Genomic DNA, 23,731 nt, shown 5'->3' on the forward strand with positions numbered 1-23,731 from the left:
ATTACCCAAACTAGGTAACATCATCAGTGCTAGTCAGTGCTAAGATCACTGGCACTCGTGATGTTACTTAGTCTGGGTAATGAAATGTCTGCAAGAAAACAAGCAAGCTCAGAGAGCACCAAGGACCCCTGATTTTAACCATGAGCTACAAATATTCTCCTTCATTGGAGACTAGTCACTGTATCAGCTCTTCCTTCCTAATGCATTTCTTTCTCTGGATTTTAGGGTCTTCAATAAGCAGCGAATCGTCTCCAGTTTCCTCGCCAGCCACCAATCACAGCTCTCCGGCAAGCACGCCCAAGCGAGGACCCATGGGGCCTCTCATCGTTCCTCCAGGAGGGCACAGTGTACCGAACACACCTCCTGTGGTCACCATTGCACCCACCAAAACTGTAAACGGCGTCTGGAGAAGTGAAGGACGACAGGTGAGTCTCCCCCTGTCCAAAAAGGCTCCTCTTGGGATTGGAGGATTGGAGTGTTGGCTTTGCTGGTGTTTGGAAGGGAGAGGGAAAACGTGGGAAAGAAAGGGGGATGAAGAGCATAAAGAAGGAAAAGTGACGCCCAAGGTTAGGGCTGGGAAGCCATAAGCTAGATTTGCGCCAAATGTCCCCGACAAAATATAACTTATCCCTCAGTTCTAGCAAATACTTCTCAGTTTCTCTCTACTATTCTGTGAATTATAAACCTTTCCCCTATGTTGAATGAAGCCATTTGATCCGGGCAGACCAACCAAGTGCATGGAGCAGAGATTTTAACTAAAGAACATGAGAATATAAAGGAAACCTTTACTTGCAGCTGAAGGGACAGACAGATAGAAAATATTAAAACTTGCACTGAATAGGGTTTTGGAAGTAACCTTCGGAGCTTGGGAAGTCACTGCCAGGAGGCCCCGTGCTCTACATCAGGGGTCCTCAACCTTGGCAACTTTACGACTTGTGGACTTCAACTCCCAGAATTCCTCAGCCAGCAAAGCTGGCTGAGGAATTCTGGGAGCTGAAATCCGCAAGTCGTAAAGTTGCCAAGGTTGAGGATCCCTGCTCTACATCAAACATCCGGAGGGTCTATGGTGGCCTGCTCTTCTTCAGCTTCAGATTGGGTCAGTCTTTCTAACCATCTAATACAAGCCCTGAATATGCAAGACATCCAGGCTCATCCCTGTGACGACAGCTATTGTCCAGTGTCCTCTTAAGGACTTCCAAGAAGGAGAGCAAACACTTTCTACGCAACCGTCAATTATCACTCTCTAGGTAACCATTTTCCAAGGTTACTGCGTCATGTGAGAGAAAGGCCTTTTTATATTCCCCCGAACATTCAACCCAATGGCATCGTCCCGTAAGTTAACTAATCTTATTTGGACCTTTCAGATAACCCAAAGCAATACTCTCTTCTTCCTGATAATTCCTTTAATGCAATGGTGTCCCCCTTCCTTTCTTTCTTCTCTGTTTCCTTCAGTGTTTTCTCCTCGGGCTTCGGGGCCCACAGAAGGAACGAGGGTCTAAAATCTTCTGGAACTAGGCTGATTTCATAGCTCTCCCCTCCCAGGTTTCCATCTGTCTCAGCTCACAGCATCTCCTCCGGCCACAGCTATTGAAGTGCAGAGTGGAGGCGCTGGCTGTGGGCTGAATTCAGAACAAAGGCTTCCTGCTTCTTCTTTCTATCCCCAAAGGTTTATTGATTGTCTAGCAGAGCCAAACCAGCCCCTTGAACACCTGGTACAGCGTGCCTCAACCCGATGCCCTCTTAATGCGCTGGGTTAACCGCTCTGGACTAACTAGAGAGGCTGAGCATTGGGTAGCGACACATCTGGAGGGACACCAGATTGCAGAAGCCTAATTTAAGGCAACAAAGCACATCGTGTATTTATGGCAGAGGTTCCCAGCTGGGAGAAGACAACACCAGCCTACCCCGTGTTTTGGATTAAGCAACAAGTAGAGCATAATAGCTTCTCTCATCCGTGCAGACACACACCCCGTCCTCTGAGGCTTCTTCCCGCATCGGCCCAGACTGTCTGGCTATATTTGCTGCTTGCAATTTTTCCCCCCCTCCTTCCCTCTTACTCTCTTGCAGACAGTAGCAAAGAGCTGAAGCATTCACTAATTAAGAATCATTGTTGGTGGTTATCCTTCCCTTGTATTTTACCCGGTTTCCCAGCGGGATCACAGCACTTGGAAATACTAATTAAACCACAAAGAGAAAAGGAGAGGGGAGGGGAAGAGAGAACCGTCTCCCCAGTGCTTGCGAGCCGTACAGATGATGCCCCAGCAGAGAAACAAACATGCACAAAATACACACACGCACGCACGCACACAGAGAGAGAGAAAGAGAGAGAGCTTTGATCTCGTTGAAATGAAAAGGTAGCCTTCTCAGGCCTGGTTTGCAAAAAAGATGAGGAGAAGAGTGGATGAATGAAATGCAATATCCTGAATTGAATAGACCCGGGATGAATATGCAGATATTCTGAGTCTTTTCACTGCAACACAGGATATTGGGCAGGCAGAATGAAGCCAAAGAATCTCTCCTAAGCTGTGGTCTCTTTGGGGTTGACCCTCGGAGACCCCTTGGGCATCCAGGGCACTGGGTGGCTTTGCCATCCCCATCTGTTGCCACCACCCTTTCCTTGGGTTTTCCTGAGCTTTTGAAACCCGAATCCATCTTTCCAGCCCTCCCGTGTCTCTTTAGGCAGCAGTGAGCCAGCATTCTCGTCTGGTCCCCCCTCCCGTCGCCCCCAGCGTTTTGGCGAGGCGGAGTCTCCCTCCTCCCCATGCTTGGCCCTCTCTTCCTCCTCTCCTGCCAAAACCCATCGCTTCAGATGGAAGCTCTCTGCCCCTGGAATAGGCCCTCACCCTGGAGAGGAGGCGATAATTTATCTGCTCCAACAATTTGAAGCTAATGAAGCCCTAATGCCACCAGGGAGCGCTCTGCGGAGGAGCGGGAGCGGGAGCTGACTCAACGGATGCTGTGAGCCATCCATCCTCGTAGAGAGCGTTGATGGAAGCCTTCGCTGGGAGGGGAGGGGGCCTGGTCAAAGGAGAAGTGGGTGGGGGGGGCAGGGGAGAAGAGAAAGGCTCCTGAAAGGCTCAAATCAGTGGCCGGTGCCCATCCATTAGAGGCGAGACGTTTCCGAGAGATCAAACCGTCTTTGAACGGCTGGGTGGAATGAAGAATGGTCTATTTTAAAGCTAATAGGCCATGTCTCGTGGCCTCGCTGGCAGAGATTGCACCGGGGGAATGACGGATGGCGCTCCTTGTCCTGGCCCCGCCCTGCTCACCATCTTCCCACCCTGTGGAGACGCATCTTAAGCTACAGCAGAGACACAGCAGGAAAGGCTTCTCATTCCCTTGCTTGGAGCTGATCCTGCCTCGGCACCTTCTCGCCCTGCCCAGCCCAGCCCAGGTCCATCTTCAAGGGCATCAAATGGCTTCTTTGCCTTGTGGAGCCTAATGCCTCTTCTCCCCCACGACGGCTGGTCTTCTTTGCTAGCAGTTTTCCAGGATCCCCACAAGACATTTCTCTCCACTGGAAGCAAAGGGGGGGGGGGGAAATCTCAGAATTTTGCCCATGGAAGAATTATTCCAATGACATAAAACAAGGGAGCAAAAAGCACAAAGTTGGAAGGAATCTTAGAAGCCACCTAGTCTGGTCCTCCTGTAGTGTCTCTCTGGCAGTTGATCCCCAAGTGTGTTGGACCCATCACTTCATGAAGTAGCCAATGTCGTTGACTTAGAAGTCATATCATTGGCAAGTGTCTCCTGACTTTCAACCTGAATCTACTTCCTTGTATATCTAACCCACTGCTTCTGATATAACCCTTCTCCCTGTATTGTGGGACAGTCTTTCAGGTTATTTGATAACTTCTTTCTCATCTCCCCTCAAGTCTCCTCCTCTGGAGTCTAAGTATGCCCAGATCCTTAAAATGTTCCAGACCCCTCATCATCTTGGTAGCACTTCTGCAAACCTGCTCCACTTTGCCATTGCCCTTCTGAGGCTATGCTGCCCAGAACTAGACATGTACCAGGGCATGTTAGAGTGGATCGATGTCCCATTAACTGGACACCATGCCCTTGCTAAAATAATGTTTGCCTTTTAGCAGCTGCATCACACTGCTGACTCGTGTTTAACCTGAGGTCACAAGGAGACCCCACTCCCTTTCCCAGGCTCTATGGTCAAGCCAAGTCTTCATCTCATTCTTCGATCTTTCATTTTTTTGTATCCAGACTCACAACCTGACATTTCCCCTGGTTAAAGTCCATCCTTTTCATTTCTGCCCATTGCGCCAGCCTGTCGAGATCTTTCTGAGTCCTCTTCCTTTCTTCTACAGTCATCCCTCCCGGCTTTGTATCTTCTGCAGATTTGATAAATGTCCCCTCAAGTCCCTCATCATGTCATTGATAAGAATGGTGACTGGCAGAAGATCCTCTGGCCCTCCACTTGATCCTGTCTTCCAAGCCATCATAGACCCATTAATGAGCTGCGGTCAGTCCATCTCGTAGGAGTCTCCTCCAGGCTATTTTTAATCATTATATTGAGGAACATCTGTCGAAAGACAGTTGAAGGCTGTGCTAAGGTCCAGGCACGCCATATCTACAGCTTTGGCCAATCTACTAAGCGAGTTACTCTATTGAAGAAGGAGTAAGTTGGTTGGTTGGCACGGTTTCCTTGCCATGAACTTAGGCTGGGTCTTGCTAATAATAGCTCCCACCCTTTGGAAATGACCTCTTGTAGAATTATGTTCCCTGCCCACCCTCCTTCAGGCACGGTTGGCCACTGCTGATTTCTGCCCTGAATTTGGTGTTGTTTCTTCTGTGCCGTCAATGAAATGCTTGACTAACCTGTTTATTTTATGGCCACCATCAAAAGGTTGTGGAGTGGTATTTGCTGCGCTGTAGCAGTCTCCTCAGGCATCGGTGTCTTCCTGGAATGATTAATGGCCCCAGGGAACAAAGCTGCTAGTAAATCTTCAAGGCAAGAGAAAACACAGTTCGTCCCCTTCCTTCTTCCCCCCCCCCCGCCCCTGCCCACCTTCCTCATTACAGCCCAGCTTGGCAGAAGAGGATCATGTGGCAATCCACACACACCCCCACACACACACACACACACACCACCTCCAACGTGATGCTCTCCACAGAATACAGAATAACAGAGTTGGAAGGGACCTTGGAGATCCTCTAGTCCAACCCCTTGCTCAGGCAGGAAAAACTATACCATTTCAGACAAGTGGCTGTCCAATCTCTTCTTAAAAACCTCCAGTGATGGAGCACCTACTGTTCCACTGACTAATTGTTCTGTCAGGAAATTTCTCCTTAGTTCTAGGTTGCTTCTCTCCTTGACTAGTTTCCATTCATTGTTTCTTGTCTTGCCTTGGAGAATAGGTTGACCTGCTCTTTTTTGTGGCAGCCCCTCAAATATTGGAACACTGCTGTCATGTCCTTCTTAAACTTAAACTAGATATAGCCCAATTTCCGCAACCGTCTTTCCGTATGTTTTAGTCTCCAGTCCCCTGATCCTCTTTGTTACTCTTCTTTGCTCTCTTTCAAGAGTCTCAACATCTTTTCTATATCATGGTGACCCAAACTGGATGCAGTATTCTAAATGTGGCCTTGCTAAGGCTTTATAATGTGGTATAAACACTTCACGTGATCTTGATTCTATCCCTCTGTTAATGGAGACTAGGACTGCATTGGCTTTTTTGGCAGATGCAGCACACGGCTGGCTCATATTTAAGTGATTGCATAGACAAATCAAACCCCTTGCAAGCTAGATGAGATCCCTCTGCTTCGATCTCTGCAGTTGCAGGTGGCTCTCTCTCCTCTGATCTGTTCCCATCCCCGCTGGAGAATGTACAATGCACCCCCTTTTTTCTGGACACCCGTTCTCCAACACACTCCGAGGCCTTGCCCCTCTTTACTGCAGCCATCTTCTGCTGCTCTCCTGCCTGGCGCATCCAGAGCATCGCCTCCTACAGAAGGTCAGGATTTGTCTGTTGGGCTGGTTGTGAGAGAGGACCGGGTGTGTGGCGCCCCAGGCGGGCGCTGCGTTCTGAGAAGGAACAGCTGTTCCTGCTCATTAAAAATTCTAATCAGGGGCCCATCTCTATGAATTAATTATGGCCAATGGATCTTCAGAGGAGATTTGCAAGTCTTGAGGAGTTCTCAGCAGCTTGCAGAATGTTTGTTGTATTCATATTTAATAAATACACTTGGATTGGTCTCCCGTGGTACCTGGCTGGGCGCGAGTGAATCCCAGGTAGGTCATATTTTCTACGGTGACACCCAAACAGGCAATTCCTCTTTGGAAGAGCATTTAATGCAAAATAGAAGCCTTTCTTCCAGGTTATGAAATTGTTGGAAAAGGATATTATAAAGAAGAGGGAGCCAAGCTATTCTCCAAAGCGCCTGAAGGCAGGACAAGAAGCAACGGATGGAAACTCATCAAGGAGAGAAGCAACTTAGAACTAAGGAGAAACTTCCCGACAGTGGGAACAATTAATCAGTGAAACAATCTGCCTTGTGAATGCTGCAACATTGGAAGTTTTTAAGAAGAGACTGGACAGCCTCTTGTCTCAAATTGTATAGGGTATTCTGCCTGAGCAGGGGGTTGGACTAGATGACCTCCAAGTTCCTTTCCAACTCTGTTATTCTGTTAAAGCCCAAGAGCAAGCCCAGTTGTGGCTCTTTTTCTTTCTGAGGAGAGAACATAGGGATTTAGTCCTGTTTCAGTGCCATCAGTAGCTTGAACCAAACGGAGCATTTCCGTGATCCAATCCCTCAGAACAGCAGCTCTCTGCCTGGAGCTGCCCCATCTGCTTCCATTCCAGCTGAGTTGCTCTCCAAATTCAGAGTAGAACAACATCTGCCCCTTTCTCTCTCCGAAGACTGCCAAAGTAGACATTAGCTCCTATTCAGGGAATACCAACTGCTAAACCCTGATTATTGGCAAGCAAGGAATTAACCGAGAATCCGTAACAAAATCCCCCTTCCAAAGCTGTTTAAATAAATCACTGTTCAGGGTAGGCAGAATCTGGGGGGTGAAGAAGTAAAATGGATGGCGTGAATTCTACAGATTTCAGATTGTATTTCTGCAAAACGGATGGATGTTTGGATGGATATTTGCTAAATCGTCTGGGTGGATCATCTTACCGCACACATGTTCTGTATACTTAGCACCTCTTATGGGAAGATTTGACCCCAGGCCAGGACTAGGTCATCATCTCCACTTGTCTTCTTCTAGACTTGCCCATCCCGTCTCAAATAACTTTGACGATCCCTCCCTATGAGATCATTGTGGCTTAATGCTCATATGACCATGACCTGTGTGGACAAATACATTGAGCAGAAGAGCAGTGTTTAGGACCCGTCTACCATTAGCAAAACAGAGCTTTCTTGTGAAAAAAATAACAGCCGTGACCGGTATACCCTTTGTTCCTCAAGTATACGCATTCTGCAATTGGAATAAAATAAATTACGCAAATATACATTCTTTAATCTGCATTGTATATCCTGCTTTCAGGACTGAAGTCTCTCTAATTAATATGCCAACTACAGGGACTTGAAGGGGACATGGTGATTCGATGCTGGAGTACAAATAATCAGAAATAATAGAAAGCTTTAAAGGAGTTTCCACTTAAGATTTTGTCAGATATTTTCATATCTTTTTCTCCCTGTAGCTGGGAGAGCTCGAAATGAGTAACTCTGCAAAGCAATAAATTCCAAAGGAGACTCAAATGGGCAGGAGAGACCATAGAGGTGAACATCTGGATCACAATACTAGGCGAACTTGGTAACCCTTAGGAGACGGTTATCCTATTAGGAAGGGCAGAACACGCTCTGCAAGGTCCCTGTGGGGCAGAGCACCAATGGACTCGGTCAACTTGTAGACCTGACACGCTCCACAGTCGGGTTCTTGACCTTCTCCTTCAAAACAGAAAGAGGCCTCCAAAATGGAACAGGCTTTCAGAGGGAATCCCATAAAACAAGGGAGAGACCATTTACAGCCATTCGGGGGTTCCTATTCATTTCTTCAGTGTGAAGGTGGGGCTGACCAACCACTGGTTCCCTTTCTTGTTAAGCCTGGGTGGGTCTCCAGCACATTAGCTACTTCCAGCTGTTGGGTAAGAGAATAACAGAGTTGGAAGGGACCTTGGAGGTCATCTAGTCCAATCCCTGCTCAAGCAGGAGACCCTATACCGTGATGGCGAATCTTTTAGAGACCAAGTGCCCCAAACCCGCCCACTCCGCCTCCCCCCCTGCCTGCCCCCTGCTCCGCCTGCCCACAGGGCCATGCACTGTCTCAATGGCCTGCCGTAGCAGATCACCCAGGCAGCCCTGCAGCGCCGTGGCAGCCACACTCTCTGCCCACACCCCGTAGCATCATCTGCTATGGAGCGCGAGGGCGGAGTCTTGTCCCTGCTGCCCTGCTATGTCCTTGGCTGCGCTGCTCCGTGCAGGCTGCGCCTGGGGTCGACTCTCCTCCAGGGGGGCTGCTGGAGAGGAGGGGCCGCAGGGGGAGGTGGGGCTGGGGCAATGGCGCGCATGCCCACAGAGAGGGCTTTGAGTGCCGCCTCTGGCACGCGTGCCATAGGTTCGCCACCACTGCCCTATACCCATTTCTGACAAATGGCTGCCCAGTCTCTTGAAAGCCTCCAGTGATGGAGCATCCACAACTTCTGAAGGCAAGCCGTTCCACTGGTTGATTGTTCTCACTGTCAGAAAATTTCTCCTTATTTCTAGGCTGAATCTCTCCTCGACCAGTTTCCATCCAATGTTTCTTGTCTGGCCTTCAGGTTCTTTGGAGATTATGTTGACCCCATCCTCTCTGTGACAGACCCTCAAATGTTGGAAGACTGCTATCATGTCACTCCCTGGTCCTTCTTTTCACTAGACAAGCCATGTCCAGTTCTTGCAACCATTCTTCATATGTTTTAGCCTCCAGACCCCTAATCATCTTGGTTGCTCTTCTCTGCACTCTTGTTTCTTCCTTGCTGCCCATTCTTGCTCCGTTGTTAACCAATCAAGGGACGCCTAAACTCAATCCAGAGTTTCCTGTCCCAAAGAGAAGATGCTCTGGCGGATAGAGGCGGCTTGCCAAGGCTCTCGATTCATCTGTTTGAAATGCAGATGTGTGCATGGGGCTGAGCCATCTCTCCGCTTAATCTCCCCTATTTTACATTTGACCCCCTGGCTATCTTTCTTCCCGCTGCTGCACTAAGTCAGCAAGACGGTCTGTGTGTCAACATGTCTGAGTATCCATGGGGCCCTTGCCTGAAAGAAGCATCGCTAGCTTTGGTTGGGGGGTCCAGCGTTCTTGCTTCTTCTCTCCCCCCCTCCCGTCACGCGCAGGTGATTGCCCAGAGCACATCTGGCTGGGATTAAGCCGGGGAGCAGAGAGCGCCATGTATGGCTCAAACCAGATGGTGCCGCTCTCCCTTCCCACCGTGGTGTTGCCAGAAGAGCTGTAATGGCAAAAGACAAGCAGATGCTTACGCAGCTGTGGCCGTGGCTGCCCACTTCAGGGAACAACTGGTCACAGATCATTCTCTACCCCGGTGGCAGTGCCAGCTTCCTCCTGCCATTACGGCTTTTATGCACACTACAGAATTAGCTGGATTTGCGGCAGCGTCCAGGAGCAGCTGCCTTCTCAGCTGATGCTAGGCTGGCCCACCAGAACAGCTGGCCCGGGGCCTGTTTGTTTTTTTTTAACCAGGGAGAATTGTAGCTGAACCAGATAGAGGACAGCCTCTCTTGCTGTTTGTCAGGCATCTCTGCCCCTCCCCATAGACCCCAAAGCATGTTAAGCCAAATGCTGCGGGGAAATTCCGATTGCTGAAGGGCTAAAAACCAGGGAAAATCTCTCTGCATAAAGTTACTTTTAAGGTTGCCTTTTCCCAAGCTAACTCGGGGCAAATTTGCTGTCAGATTGTCAGTATACATACAGGCTGCCTGTGGAAGTTTATCTGTTTATTTAAAACAGCGGTCTCCAAATTTGGCAACTTTAAGGCTTGTGGACTTCAACTCCCAGAATTCCCCAATCTTAAAGTTGCATGGCTAGCTGGGGAATTCTGGGAGTTGAAGTCCACAAGTCTTACAGTGGCCAAGTTTGGAGACCCCTGATTTAAAAGATCGTGTATATAACCATTCATGATATGTGGGGGGGGGGAATCTGCATATCTATAGCTTGTTTGTGCCCTTTGCATTCTTCCTATCTCCCCTGGGGTCTTCTCTGGACGGGGATCATGGGGCCTGTGTTCCTTTCAGCAAGAAGCTGGCTCACGAAGCAGCGGTGGAGGCAGCAACACGAACCGGGACCGCCTGATCGCCGAGGCTCCCTTGCCGCAGGAGAAAGCCAGTGGCCCAACCATCCCTTCCCATTTGCTGGGGGCGCCTTATTCCTTTGCAATCCCACCCAACTCCATCGTCCAGGATTCTCGTTTCCCACCTCTCAAGTAAGTGAGGCCAAGGGAGGCTGGGGCAATACCTACCCTTCCCACAGTGGCTCTTGACGGGACCTTTGTGTCCTATTTCTCCAAGTCCATCCAAATGGTAGGATGCCATGATGTCGGTTGCAGACAGTTTTCGAGGAAATCTGTATAGCACAGAGGCCTCCCCGGGCTGGTGGTTGGTTATGGCCAACTTCCTTCTCAACCATAAACCAGGGGTGCCATGATCAAGAGGAAGGTCTCTCTCTCTCTCTCTCTCTCTCTCTCTCTCTCTCTCTCTCTCTCTCTCTCTCTCTCTGTGTGTGTGTGTGTGTGTGTGTGTGTGTGAAGAAGGGCTGCTACTTTTTCTTCTTGACGTTTTGGGAAACAAGAGCACTTTTCAAGTTTGGGTGGCTCTTTGGCCTCCCAAGTAGCTGTAGAAGTGGACAGACCCAACCAAATGCTACTGCTAAGGAGAGAATGTTGACTCTGCTTCCAGTCAGACATGTTTCTTTTTCCTAATGGGGATCAGGCCTCCCATTTGCCCGTTCTCTTTCGGACTTGCTGCATGTGGGGACATGTAACAATGGATGCCCAGAAGTGGGGCTCCAGTCCATGAGGGAAAAGAGCTTGGAAATATTATTGCAGACTTCTAGAATTTATCTTCCTTCATTCCTCCCTTCCTCTTTTCCTTCCTTCCTCCCTCCCTCCCTCCCTCCCCTCCCTCTTTTCCTCCCTCCCTCCCTTTCCTCCCTCCCTTCCAGCCTCCAGCGTCCTGTCCACCATGTGGTGCCTCCTAATGCCGAAGACTACCTGCGGAGCTTCCGGCCCTACCACGCAGCCGAGGAGCTCCGGGTGTCCTCCCTGCCTCCCCTGGCCTTGGACCCGGCCACTGCCGCTGCTTATTACCACCCCAGCTACTTGGCTCATCACCCTTTCCCTCATCCGGCTTTCAGGTAAGAGAAGAGTTGTGCGAGAAGAAGGTTGTGCTCCTTCGGTCCTGATCCGGTTGGGCAGCCGCAGTCGGTTAAGTCATCTGTCCCCCAGGCGTGTCCTTTAGAACCACCACTAGTGAACCCTCTTGGCCCATAGAGTGGGAGGCTCTCTGAGGACTTTCACATAGCGAAATAAAACACAGCCGGTTGCCACTTAAAAGAGCAGCAGGACTTCCGGATGATGGGCTGCTAATTTGTCCTTTGAACGAGGTCCTGTTGAGCAGACTCAGCTGCTGTCCAGCTTCACCCCAGCTAGCAAGACACGCTGTGTCCATGGAGATCTGAAGGACTGGAAACAAATGCCTTGAAGAGCCTCCCGGAAAGCTGAGAATTTGCCTCCAGCTTTTCTCCATGCTAATGAGTCAGTCATGTATCGGAGTCTGTGGACTTGGCTTTAGAGCAGGTGAGAATGTAGGTAGATGCTGCATCCTTCCTTGAACTCATCCGAGAAGGTCCCTGAGGGACACCCCATCTAGTGAGGTTGGCTCAATGGTGATCAAGGACTGCATCTTCCGAGTAGTGTGGCTAGAATGTCTTTTTTGGAGTCACACATCCCATATCCACCTTGTCAGATTTTGAGTAATAGATAATAAAGGTTTCAACCTGGGTCAATCTCCAGGACCAGAGGTTTAGTCTTCTGAGCTTTCAGACTCGTGCTGAGCCAATTCTCAGAGAATCTCTCTCTAGTTCAGGGAACTGCTCTCTTGCAGACATGTGTCTGCTAGAGAGAAGTTTCCTGAGGATGGACCAGCACTGTCCAAAAACTTGGAAGACTAAACCTCTGGTCTTGGTGACCGACCCAGATTGGATCCTGCAACATTGTCCTGGGACACGTAGATTTGCCTTCATTCGTAATAGAGGTTTCATTTATCTAGACCTCTTAAGAATATTACAATGCTCTTCTGTTCTGCCAGGGTGGTTTTATCTGCTATTTTATTATTGTTTACATTGCGGTAGCTGTCTTGAATGATTTTGTGGTCAAGGAAGAATTCACGTATATTCCATACAAATTAGGAGTGAGGGAGGTAAGAAAGCTGTTGTGATCATTTCTGCCCAGCCTTGCCAAGCTGAAGCTTAGCTAGAAGCATAACGTGATTAAACTTTATGGGATGCTCGCGGGTCAAAATAGCCTAACAACTCTGTTTTTTCCCAGAATGGATGATTCCTACTGCCTTTCGGCTCTTCGCTCTCCTTTCTACCCAATTCCAACTCCTGGTTCGCTCCCACCACTCCACCCATCAGCCATGCACCTCCATTTATCGGGAATGAGGTACCCCGCCGAGTTGTCCCATTCATCTCTTTCTGCACTTCAGTCGGAACGCCTCTCCAGCCTGACCGCGGAGAGGTATGGAGTGTCGGAACACCTTGGTGATTGACGGGCGAAAATTATTTCCCGGTTTCCGTGAGCTTTGTTCTTCTCTTGATTTTGCAGGCTGCAGTTGGATGAGGAGCTGCGGCAACGGGAGCGAGAGAAGGAGCGAGAACGGGAAGCTGATCGGGAGCGGGAACGGGAAAGGGAGCGGGAAAAGGAGCTGGAGCGAGAACGGGAGCGGGAAAGGGAACGGGAGCTGGAAAGACAGCGCGAGAGAGCCCGGGAAAAGGAGCAGAGCCTCGTCAAAGCCATGGAAGGCCCCTTCCTGTCTGTCTCAGAATTGCAAGGGCCCAGGACCCACCCAGCCGAAGAACGTGTCAAACCATCAGAACAGCTAACGCCAAACCGAGCAGGTGACCTTCAGCTGCTTTCTGCCAGTCCGTCAGAAACACCCAGTCTATTTCCAGGGGGACAGTGAGCGGAAACAGAGTCTTCAAACCCGAGTCTCAGTTGGGATGAATTCATGGGATGGTTTTGCAATTTGAAGTGTCATTTCTCCATAGATTGTTTGTTTGCATCTCACTTGGGTTGTTGCATTGCGTGCAATTTCTGTGCACGGTTGAACGCCCTCTGAGGCTTGTTCGTGCCAAGGGTGTTCTGTGCATCCGTGGATTGGCCAGTCAGGGGTGGAATTTGTAGAATTTGACTTTCTTTTAAGTGCTCGCCTCTGCCGATCATGGACAACCATTTTCTAACCAGTCTTCTCCAAGAAGAGGAGACGTCCTAGGACTGCCTATCTCATAACCCTCTTCCTTCCCACTTCTTCTCTTCTCTGCTTGCATTACCAGAATTATGAAACCCACCTACAAAGTGTGTGTGTTTGTGTGTGTGTGTGCGTGTGTGATTTGTGGAGCTTCTAGAATTGGTCTGTGGGCCCCCAGTCATGGTTTCCTTCCTTAACCTAGATTATTTCTCCCAGAATGGGGTCAACAGCTGTAGGCAAAGGCATTACATGCCCAATTGTGACCCAGTTGCCCTCCTGCAATGTTCAAACTGGGCAGATGCTCCTTGTCTAGGCAGCAGCCTTCCAGTGTTAACAAAGTGCAGGCTTCCTTTTGCCTGTTAGCCATGGAATACATATATATATATATCATATCTTTATATATATATATATATATATATATATATATATCTTTATATATATATCTTTATTTTCTGGCAGAAAAACCAAAGGACTCTTCTGCTGCCCAGACCCCGAAAGCGGTCCAGCCTCTGTTGCACCAGCCACCCGCCTCGCAGCACCCGGTGCCCAGCTTGATTTCCAACCACAGTCTGTTCCCCCCGCCTGGAGGCAGCACAGCCACCGCACTCCTCATCCAACGCACCAACGAGGAGGAAAAATGGCTGGCCCGCCAACGGCGGCTACGACAAGAGAAGGAAGACCGCCAGTCCCAGGTGTCTGAGTTTCGGCAGCAGGTCCTGGAACAGCATTTGGACATCGGGCGCCCAGCCGGACAGATGGAAGTGGAGCATCGGCCAGAGAACTCCAGGTAGCGGCTGGTGATCTTGGCCTTGTAGGAGGTGAAGGTGACAGGTGGCCCCCTTTGACCGTTTTTTGGGGGTGGGGTGGGGGCAAGTAGCCACCTGCCATCAACGACACAAAGCTTCCCAAGGATCACCGAGGCCTCTGCTTCCTAGCTTTCAGCAGCCACCCTGCAATGCCACCTGACAGCTGCTTGGATGCCCAGACCGAAGGGGCGAGATGGCCTCCATGCCATCAGCAGTGACCAGGTGTCTCTGAGACAGTTGTCGCTAATTTGAGCTGTCTTTGGCAGATGGAGGGACTTCTAAATCTGATGGGTTACAGACGTGGTTGGCACGGCGGCTGACTGGCCTCGACCAGCAGGCCCTGGTGGGGTTGAGTAGTCCAGGTTTGATATTTAGATTGTTACGATCTGCTTGGCCAAGAGCTGGATGCTTGCTCTTCAGGAGGACAGTAGTGTCTTCCGACCCACCAGGGTGGTGGCTTTGATGCCAAGCTGGAGACCGGGCGCCAGCCCAGCAGCTGTGCAATGGGTCCAGCCAGCCCTTCTGTTTCTGAGCTGATTCCAAGCAGGCGCTGAGCTGAGCAAGGAAGAGCAGCTTGGGATAAGACCTTCTGCTAAGATCCGCTCTTTAAGCAGAACTGACTTGGCTCAGCTCTTCCGCTGGAGCCCATTGTTGGTAGTTTGGGTGTCCAGGGGATTAACGAAGCTAATCGGGATAAGGAGGCGTGGATTGCTGGTGTGCCTGGCCGGGTCACATTCTCGCTTCCATCATCCTCTTGCGCTGGAGCTGGGTCACCAGTGTGGCAGATGTCAAGAGAACGCTTGACGACTCGGGCGCTTTGAAAGGACGAAATCCAGTGACTGCTAAGCCACTTTGGCTGGATAAGGGATGCAGCAGATGCTACGTTGGCTGCACGTTGTTCGGCCATCGTTGCCAATCCGCATCTCTGTGACTTCATTCTCACGGATAGATAACTGCCTCAGTTCTCCGTCGTGATCTTTTTAAAAGCACATTTTGGAGACACGTGTCTATGGGGCTCCTCAACCCTCCAGGTCATGGTCATCCCAAAGGCGCTTTTTTTTCCAAAAGGCATCCGGACTTTCTTGGCTTTTTTTCCCTTGAAAACTGAAGAAGCTTCTTGGATGAGAAGCAAAACGTTTTCCAGGAAAAAAAAACAACAACAAGAAAGTCCAGTTGCCTTTTTTGGGGTGGGAGAAAACACCTTTGGGGCATTTTGGAGACCCGGTTCAGGTAAATCTGCAGCTGCTGTTCCCATCTTCGTCCTGTGTTTTCTTTACGAAACTGTTTTTACTTCTGCTCATCTGGTGATTTCTTTTGTGGCGCTTCTGAAAATGCTCTTTTGTTGGGCCCAGGAAGGCTGACATTTGTTCTGTTTCCCCTCCGCCGTAAATTTTGTCTCCTGTAAGCACTTTGCAGAGAGACACTCCGTCTGCCCAGCAGTTGTGTAATGCATCGCACTGGGAAGCCGCCATTGCTGTTTCAGTACACAGCACCCTGGTGCTCTTGAGTGGGAAGCTATTCAGAGCGCGGCTCCAGCAAATGTGGTGCTTATCGAGTCTCTGTTGTCCTTTTGCTACTTATTTAAGTATTACACGGTTGTCATTCTCTGTGTCGCTTGAGCGTAACTTTGGGGGAGGCTTGTTCGTGTTGGAATCTGTGAGCCTGAACGATGACTGACAGGGGAGATTTGCAACTTTCCAGGTATTAGAATCTGGATATCAGAGTAGGAAGATCAAAAGACATCCTGGAGATTGTCTAATTTAGGGGTTCTCAACCTTAGCCATACTGGCTGGGGAATTCTGGGAATGGAAGTCCAGACAAATTAAAATTGCCAAGGTTGAGAAATGCTGCTAAAGAAAAAGCATATTCATTTAGGGCAGGGGTCTTCAGACTTGGCCCTTTTATGACTTGTGGACTTCAACTCCCAGAATTCCTCAGCCAGGCACGCGTGCCTGGCTGAGGAATTCTGGGAGTTGAAGTCCACAAGTCATAAAAGGGCCAAGTCTGAAGAACCTTGATTTAGGGAATATGAAAGGATCATTTCCCCCAAATATCAAGATTCACAAATAATATTTATTTGTATTTATTTACATTTAAAGCTAAGACCAGGAATGTCCAACCATGCTGGCTAGGGAATTCTGGGAGTTGAAGTCCACAGGTCTAAAAATTGCCAAGGTTGTACCCCTCTGACTTAGGCTGTCTAATTTACAGAGAAGTCATTCGGACAACGCTGCTTTCGTTGACACGCAAAACCTTCCTTTTTCTGCGGTTTAATTTATGGAGGGATGCTTTTCAGGGGAGACATTGACCACTCTAATGGACTCTAAAAGCAGTTTCCTTTTTGGTTAACCAAGCTCAGTTGGCTACTCAAAAAGCTTCTTGCCACACATTTAATATAAATTACTCAAACTGTGGTTTGCAAATTGCTGAGCATCTGCTTCAAGCCCCAAATGAGTGGACAGTATGGTTTCTATGCTGGCAAAATGCATCCCTTCCAGGTTTTTTTTTTTACAGGTTACATCCTGGCTGGGGAATTCTGGGAGTTGAGGTCCAGACAGCTTAAAGTTGCCCAGACTGAGAAACATTGCTTGAGAGGGAGAATTTCCACATTGAACACAGCAGAGAAGCTCACTAGGTGGTCTTTAGATGATGGTTCCTGTGTGCTTTTCCTTGGAGAAATTGGCATTTGTGTGCAGCTGAGAAGTAAGCACAACACTCATGACAAGGAAAATCTGGTTTCTGCCGCATTTAATGGCAATGCCACTAGATGTCGCTCATTCTGAGTCCCGCAGGCATGAATTGGACAACTTCTGTGGCCAAGGCGCCCTCTACTGGAGAGTTTTACTGGAAAAAGGTCCAGCTCTGATTGCACTGAACTGTGATCCAGAGCAGAAACTGAGTTTTGGGTGTTGTGCTGTGTTGCATAATGTATAAAAGACAGGCACAAAATAATAATAATAATAATAATAATAATAATAATAATAATAATAATAATAATAATAATAATAATAATAATAATAATAATAATAATAATAATAATAATAATAATAATAATAATAATAATAATAATAAAGGATATTTTATTTGCGTAAGGCTTTTGTGCATGCATTACTCCCAGGGTAATTCTCAGCCAAACAAAGCAAGCAGTGCAAAATCGAAATGCCCTAAAAAAAACAAACCCACACACACTTGCGTTTTAGTCCAAAAATAAAAGCTAAAAGGAAGGCATGAAAAAAAGAGCAACCAGCTCTTTTTCAGATCACTGCTTGACAAAAAGAGAACGAGAAGGTCTCATGTAGTTTGGAAGCAACAATGAATACTTATTTATGCCGGAAATGCTTCATGACCGCAATGTTTTACGTAAAAATTACAGTGATTGGCTTAACAGCCATGGCCAAAAAGTTAATAAAATTTGGTATGACTCACTTTGCCTAGCAATGAAACTTCTGGTCGTAAGTCCAGGATTCCCTGTGCAACCTTGTTTACATTAATACCACTTTGCATTCCTCTTTCTCCAGACTGGGACCAAACCGCCCTGAACTGGGGAGTCGAGAGCAACCCCAGCATTTCGGAGGGCCCCCTCCACTCATATCCCCCAAGCCGCAACCCCATCCGGTGCCCACGTCGCTCTGGAATCCGGTCTCCTTGATCGACAGCCCCACGGAAGCTAGGAGGCTACAGGAGAGCCACCCACTCCCCGTCCACGTCAGCCCGTACGAGTCCACCCGGCAAGCCATCCCTTTGGTCAAAGTGGAACGAGTCTACTGTCCCGAGAAGGCTGAGGACGGAACCCGGAAAAAGGAACATTTGGACAAATACCTACCAGGCCGGGAGACGGGTGGATCCGAGCCTGGTGGGTTTCCCCACGGACCCTTATTAAGCGAATGGGAGAAGCCCCTGCAGCAGAGGACCCCCCTCCCACAAAGCGGACCGTTTGTTGAGACATTAAAGAACCAGACAGGCTCCCCGTACAGGCATCTCCTGCCCAGAGGCCATGATCCCATGTATGTTTACGACGAGTTCTTGCTCCAGCAGCGTAAGCTGGTCAGCAAGCTGGACCTGGAGGAGAGGAAGAGGAGAGAAGCTCAGGAGAAAGGTTGGTGCCCATCGACCCTCCTCAGGGTTTCCTGCTTCAGAGGAGAACTGAGAAACTGATAGAAGAGAATCTTTGTAGCTCAGGGTTGAACTGTGGGGTCCTTGGTGCTTTCTGAGCTCAGTGGTTTTCTTGTAGATGTTTCAGGACCCTACTAGGGAACATCATCAGTGCTAGAAGTGAGGAGGAGGAGGAGGAAGAGGAGGAGGAGGAGGACTGTGGGGTCCTTGGTGCTCTCTGAGCTTGGTGGTTTTCTTGCAGATGTTTCATGACCCAACTAGGGAACATCATCAGTGCTAGAAGTGAGGAGGAGGAGGAGGAGGAGGAGGAGGAGGAGGACTGTGGGGTCCTTGGTGCTCTCTGAGCTTGGTGGTTTTCTTGCAGATGTTTCTTGACCCAACTAGGGAACATCATCAGTGCTAGAAGGGAGTGAGGTTAGTGGAGAGAGAGGAAGAGAGAAGCATTGTTCCAATGGAAGTGGAATAAAAGGAATCAGGAAAAAAGACATTACATCCAATCCAAGACTCGTGTATCTCTGGCCAAGCGAAGAATGTCAGATAAAAGGACCCCTGTCTTGTTTCTGCTTAGCCCCTGCCCCCCCTCTCCCCAAGGTCTCCCTGCTTTTTCAAAAAGCACCGTGGCCTTACCAGGGAGTTCGTTGTCATGCAGGTTGCCCTCCCTCCCTCTGCAGCTCCCTTTGAAGACCTATTTCAAGCTGCTCTGCAAATTGTCTTTCTGAGACAGGCCCAATTAATAAATGATGAACGGAGACTAATAAAGCGGCTTTAAATATTCATTGAGAATGTACAGCCATGGTGGGATTTGCAAAAGGGAGGAAAACAAAACATTTAGGTAGAAGGGAGGGGGATTCAGGGCTTCCATCATGAGGCAGCGTAGCCTTATCTCTCTTTGGACCTTGCTCCTTCTGCCCAGGGTCCCTCCAGTTTGTCCCTTTGCAGGGGTGTGTTAGCTAGGGCTGGGTTGACTTCTATGCCTTGGGGGGGAAGCATGAGTTCCTCCTTTGCTAAAGGGTTATGGTGCTCATCCTTCAAGGTCCCAGTTGGCTCCACAGCACACCTGGAAGGATGGTCCTTTAGAAACTGGCCTTCATCCAGCTCCGTAAAAACCTCAGGCCTGGCCTGTAATAGCCCCTGGTGCTCTTTTATGGTTCAAGAAGAGAGAGGCTAACATCTTGCAGCAGAACCAGACTGTGGGGACAAATACAGCTGCCATCTCCTGTTTATAAGCACCAGAGGCCAACAGCTGGCTGCCTCCTGCCTTCCTCTGAGCTTTACCTGTCATTCCTTAAACCCGGTGCTGGCTTGCCTAATTTGTTCCTTGCAGTATCTGAGTGTTCCCCCAGGCAAAATAGCCCTGGCCCAAGCTTCATGCCTGTCTTGGCAGATGGATAGCTACCACCCTGTAGAGCAGTCTTTCTTGATAGGTCCAGCTGCCCTTGGTGCCCCTGTCCTTCTGGGAACCCAGAACAGCTGTGAGAATTAATTCAGCTCTTCCCTGAGAAGATCCATCATGGTGGGACTCAGATGCTTCTGATGGCCTTGCTTGGGTTTCTGGAGGGAGAAGAGGGCGCCTTGGCAAAAGTCAAGATGAAGTTTTGGGCGGCCATCAAAGTTCACATCTGCTCTGCTTGGGGTATGCAGGATATTATTATGATCTGGATGATTCTTACGATGAGAGCGATGAAGAGGAAGTACGGGCTCACCTACGCTGTGTGGCAGAACAGCCCCCTTTGAAGTTGGATACTTCCTCTGAGGTAGGTGTCATCCCGTTCCCCGTAATGATGTAGGCCAAAGGGTTCTGGCTTGTAACAGAGTGTTCACTACCACAGGGCAGGTGCATTGTAGGATCTGTAGGATTTGTTTGGCCTTATCCCTAACCTAAGATGTATCTCATAAGAAAGCCAAGATCTGAATTTTGGTAGCAACCAGAAGTATGGAGCCTTTCTTCTAACAGATGACACTTGCTTTGTGCATGGCTGGCCTTTAAAGATAAGCAGTGCTTGATACCAGAAGATAAATTCTCCTTGGGGTCATAAATCTAAGATAGACGTGGTGGGGTGGTGGAGCCATGTGCCAGTCTGAGGCTACTCAGGCAGAGGACACTTTCATATTTTCAAGTTGGCCTCACGAGGGATCTTAGACCTTTGTTTAGGTCAGGGGTCTTCAAACTTGGCCCTTTTATGACTTGTGGACTTCAACTCCCAGAATTCCTGAGCCAGGCACTCTGGGAGTTGAAGTCCACAAATCATAAAAGGGCCAAGTTTGAAGACCCCTGGGTTTAGGTCATGAATATTTCTCTCCTTTTCTTCACAGTTGATATGCTTTTTATCACAAAGGGTTGACCGGCTAGGTATTTCTCTAAAAATGAGATGCTCTATTATTATGGCTTTTCCTCTTGTTTTAAAAACTGTCCCAAGGGATGAGACCTTTCCTGTGGTCAAGAAAACCATGGATGGTGTGGAAGCTCTGGCTGATGCCTAATTTAGCCAAAGAGAAAGCCTTCGTAAATTGACGTTCCTGTTTGGTTCTTCTAGAAGCTGGAGTTCCTGCAGCTTTTTGGGCTGACCACTCAGCAGCAGAAGGAGGAGCTGCTGATCCAGAAGCGGAGGAAACGACGGAGAATGTTGAGGGAGAGCAGCCCTTCCCCACCCACCATCCAGAATAAGCGTCCAACACCTTCCCCTCGTTTTGTGCTCTCCACACGTTACAGCCCGGATGAAATGAACCATGGTCCCAACTTTGAAGAGAAGAAGAGGTTCCTCACGACCTTCAATTTAACCCACATTACTGCGGAAAAGAGGAAAGGTATTGATCCGGGGTGCTGCAAATTGTAGAGATTTGTGTTTCTCCATGGCTGTCGAGCACTGCAGCTCTCTGGAGGAACCAAAGCAGTATTGCTGTCTTAGATTGTTTGTCTGTCCTGAGTCTTGAAAAATATGTGAGGGAAAGCTCCTTCTGATTGCCTGAGCTGGCTGTAATTCATACTCGATCCCTTGCAGATGGCTTTTGAAATCCTTAGAGCAGGGGTGTTTAACCGTGGCAACTTAAGACCCGTGGACTTCAACTCCCAGAATTCTCCAGCCAGCCACGCTGGGAGTTGAAATCCACAAATCTTTAAAGTTGCCAAGATTTAAGCTTCCAGCCAAAGAACCCAAAAGTATCCTCTCCATGAAACAATTAACTAATTTCACAAAAGTGCCAAATGCTTGTTGACTCAACACATGTCTGTCCCATGGTAGACCTACCCAACCAGGGTCTTCTCCTAGGCTATGTTGATAGGGTTCTTGCTGCCTGTCCTTGGTCCTTTGAAAACCATCTTTGCTTCCTGCTTTGCAGATAAAGAGAAGCTGGCAGAGATGCTTCATGCCATGAAACAAAAGAATATCTGCACGGCATTGTCAGTTAAAAACTCCCCACGGGACAGTCCTAGTATTGCCCAAGCTGGTAAGTAGCTATATAAATGGTGGCATCTCATGGCAAGACATGGAAAAACCATGGACAGTGGCTTCCTGGGGCTGGGAGATTCTTCTGATGGAACCCCATCTCCTCATGTAACTCCATTCCAGCATCAATGGGACATGTATAGTTTTCCAGAAACCTGTTTGGTCTGTTGGATGATGCTTTGTCTCAAAAGGGGCTGTGGCTATCTTGATTTTCCCATCACTTGCTTCAATGGGGCTTCCCAAGAAAGTGATGGAAATGCAACCTTTTCCCATTTTTGCAGAAATTTCAAAAGAGGGGGGGAAAATGCCCCTTGAGCATCATTATTTCCCAAGTACTCCTGAAAATCACACCAAGACAGACCAGGGTTGGGAATATGGGAAGCAGAGAAGAATCAGAGTTGAGCCTCTGTAGGAGGACAGTTGCAGTTTGGGTGGTCCCCGTGAAGCCCCATGTCAAATAAAATGATTGATCTGGGCTCCAACAGGCCATGGTTTGTTTGTGCGCATATTTGCCTGGAGCAAGTAACCGTTGTTTTCCTCTTCGGGGATAAGCTTAAAGCTACCCTCAGGCTATTGCTAAACATAGTTTCGGTTTTGCTTTGCTTCCAAATATATTTCTTTTATCAGGAAACGAACATCAACTCTGCGGAGGATTAAATGGAAAGGTATCTTTCTGCATGATTGGGCTTAGCCATCCCCATGTTCTAACCAGGAGTGAATTCCAGAGATGTCACAGGGTACAACGTCTTCTTGATCCTAACTGGCGTGTGGCTTTTTTTTCTCCCCAAAGACTCACAAGTTCAGCAAACGGCGCCGTTGGAGTCGGATAAACCGGTCAACGTGGCTCCAGCTTCTCTGCCAGAAGCCCAGAAGGCCACGGAGTCCTGCAGAACAAATCATCTGAGACCACATGACTTTTCCAGAGCCAAAGACCCCGTTCCTCTTCCTGCTGAGAGGCCCCGGTTGAGCGACAGGCACACGGTCAAGAAGAACCTCAGCCTCCTGAACTGTGTCCGGGGCTCTTTGCCGAAAGAGGTCCCTGTTCCGCTCTCCCATAGTATGAACGGGAAGAACAAGCAGTGGGAACCGTTCCTTGCCGAGGAGTTTGCTCACCAGTTCCACGAGTCCGTCTTGCAGTCCACCCAGAAGGCTTTGCAGAAACACAAAGGTAAGGACGGCGTAGGCCACTAGGAACCCCAGAGGCAGAGAGACCAGTTAATTCCAGGGGTATTCACAGCTGGTCCTTGACTTATGACAATTGACACCCCAAATTTCTGTCACTAAGCGAGACAGTGGCTAGGTGAGTTTTGCCCCATTTTACGACTTTTCTTGCCACTGTTGTTAAGGGAATCACTGCAGTTCTTAAGTTAGTAACATGGTTGTTAAGTCAATCTGGTTTCTGGTCAGATGGTCACAAAAGGGGATCACATGACCCCAGGATACTGCAACCATCATAAATATGCCAGTTACCAAGCGTCCGAATTTTGATCATGTGACCATGGGAATCCTCAAGGCGAAAGTGTGAAAAATGGTCATGGGTCACTGTTTTCAATGCTGTTGGAACTTTGGTTGTAAATCAAGGACAATATAGCCTATGGAAGCCTATGGATGAAAGGAACCAAAATTGGGATTAGAAGCTCCATCTCCTTTAGGAATGTGAAGGGAAGCTTCCTACATTACTGTATCATGGCTTAGAAACATCTCATAGAGTTGGAAGCGACCTAAGGGGTCATCAGATCCAATCCCTGGCACACTGCGGGATTCTCTACACCAGTGTTTCCCATCCTTATGTGGACTTCAATTCCCAGAATTCCCTAGCCAGAGGGTTGTGGGAGTTGAAATCCAGGCATCTTAAAAGTTGCCAAGGTTGAGAAACATTGCTCTACA

The 23,731-nt window shown here is 48.7% G+C and overlaps 1 protein-coding gene across 1 annotated transcript in view; it reads left to right on the forward strand.

Moving 5' to 3' along the window:
• Positions 1-281: 281 nt before the first annotated feature.
• GSE1 (Gse1 coiled-coil protein) overlaps positions 282-23,731 on the forward strand; it is a 27,494-nt gene continuing 4,044 nt past the window's right edge. Inside the window, exons 1-11 of the mRNA XM_015816837.1 lie at positions 282-429; positions 10,259-10,439; positions 11,177-11,368; positions 12,561-12,752; positions 12,840-13,132; positions 13,942-14,269; positions 17,807-18,384; positions 20,043-20,155; positions 20,936-21,206; positions 21,738-21,845; positions 22,635-23,012. Coding sequence (XP_015672323.1) covers positions 312-429; positions 10,259-10,439; positions 11,177-11,368; positions 12,561-12,752; positions 12,840-13,132; positions 13,942-14,269; positions 17,807-18,384; positions 20,043-20,155; positions 20,936-21,206; positions 21,738-21,845; positions 22,635-23,012 — 2,752 coding nt within the window. The 5' untranslated portion in view covers positions 282-311. The remainder of the gene's footprint in view (positions 430-10,258; positions 10,440-11,176; positions 11,369-12,560; positions 12,753-12,839; positions 13,133-13,941; positions 14,270-17,806; positions 18,385-20,042; positions 20,156-20,935; positions 21,207-21,737; positions 21,846-22,634; positions 23,013-23,731) is intronic.

Source organism: Protobothrops mucrosquamatus, unplaced genomic scaffold (assembly GCF_001527695.2).
Source record: "Protobothrops mucrosquamatus isolate PMUCROS unplaced genomic scaffold, P.Mucros_1.0 scaffold510, whole genome shotgun sequence".
Classification (NCBI taxonomy): domain Eukaryota; kingdom Metazoa; phylum Chordata; class Lepidosauria; order Squamata; family Viperidae; genus Protobothrops; species Protobothrops mucrosquamatus.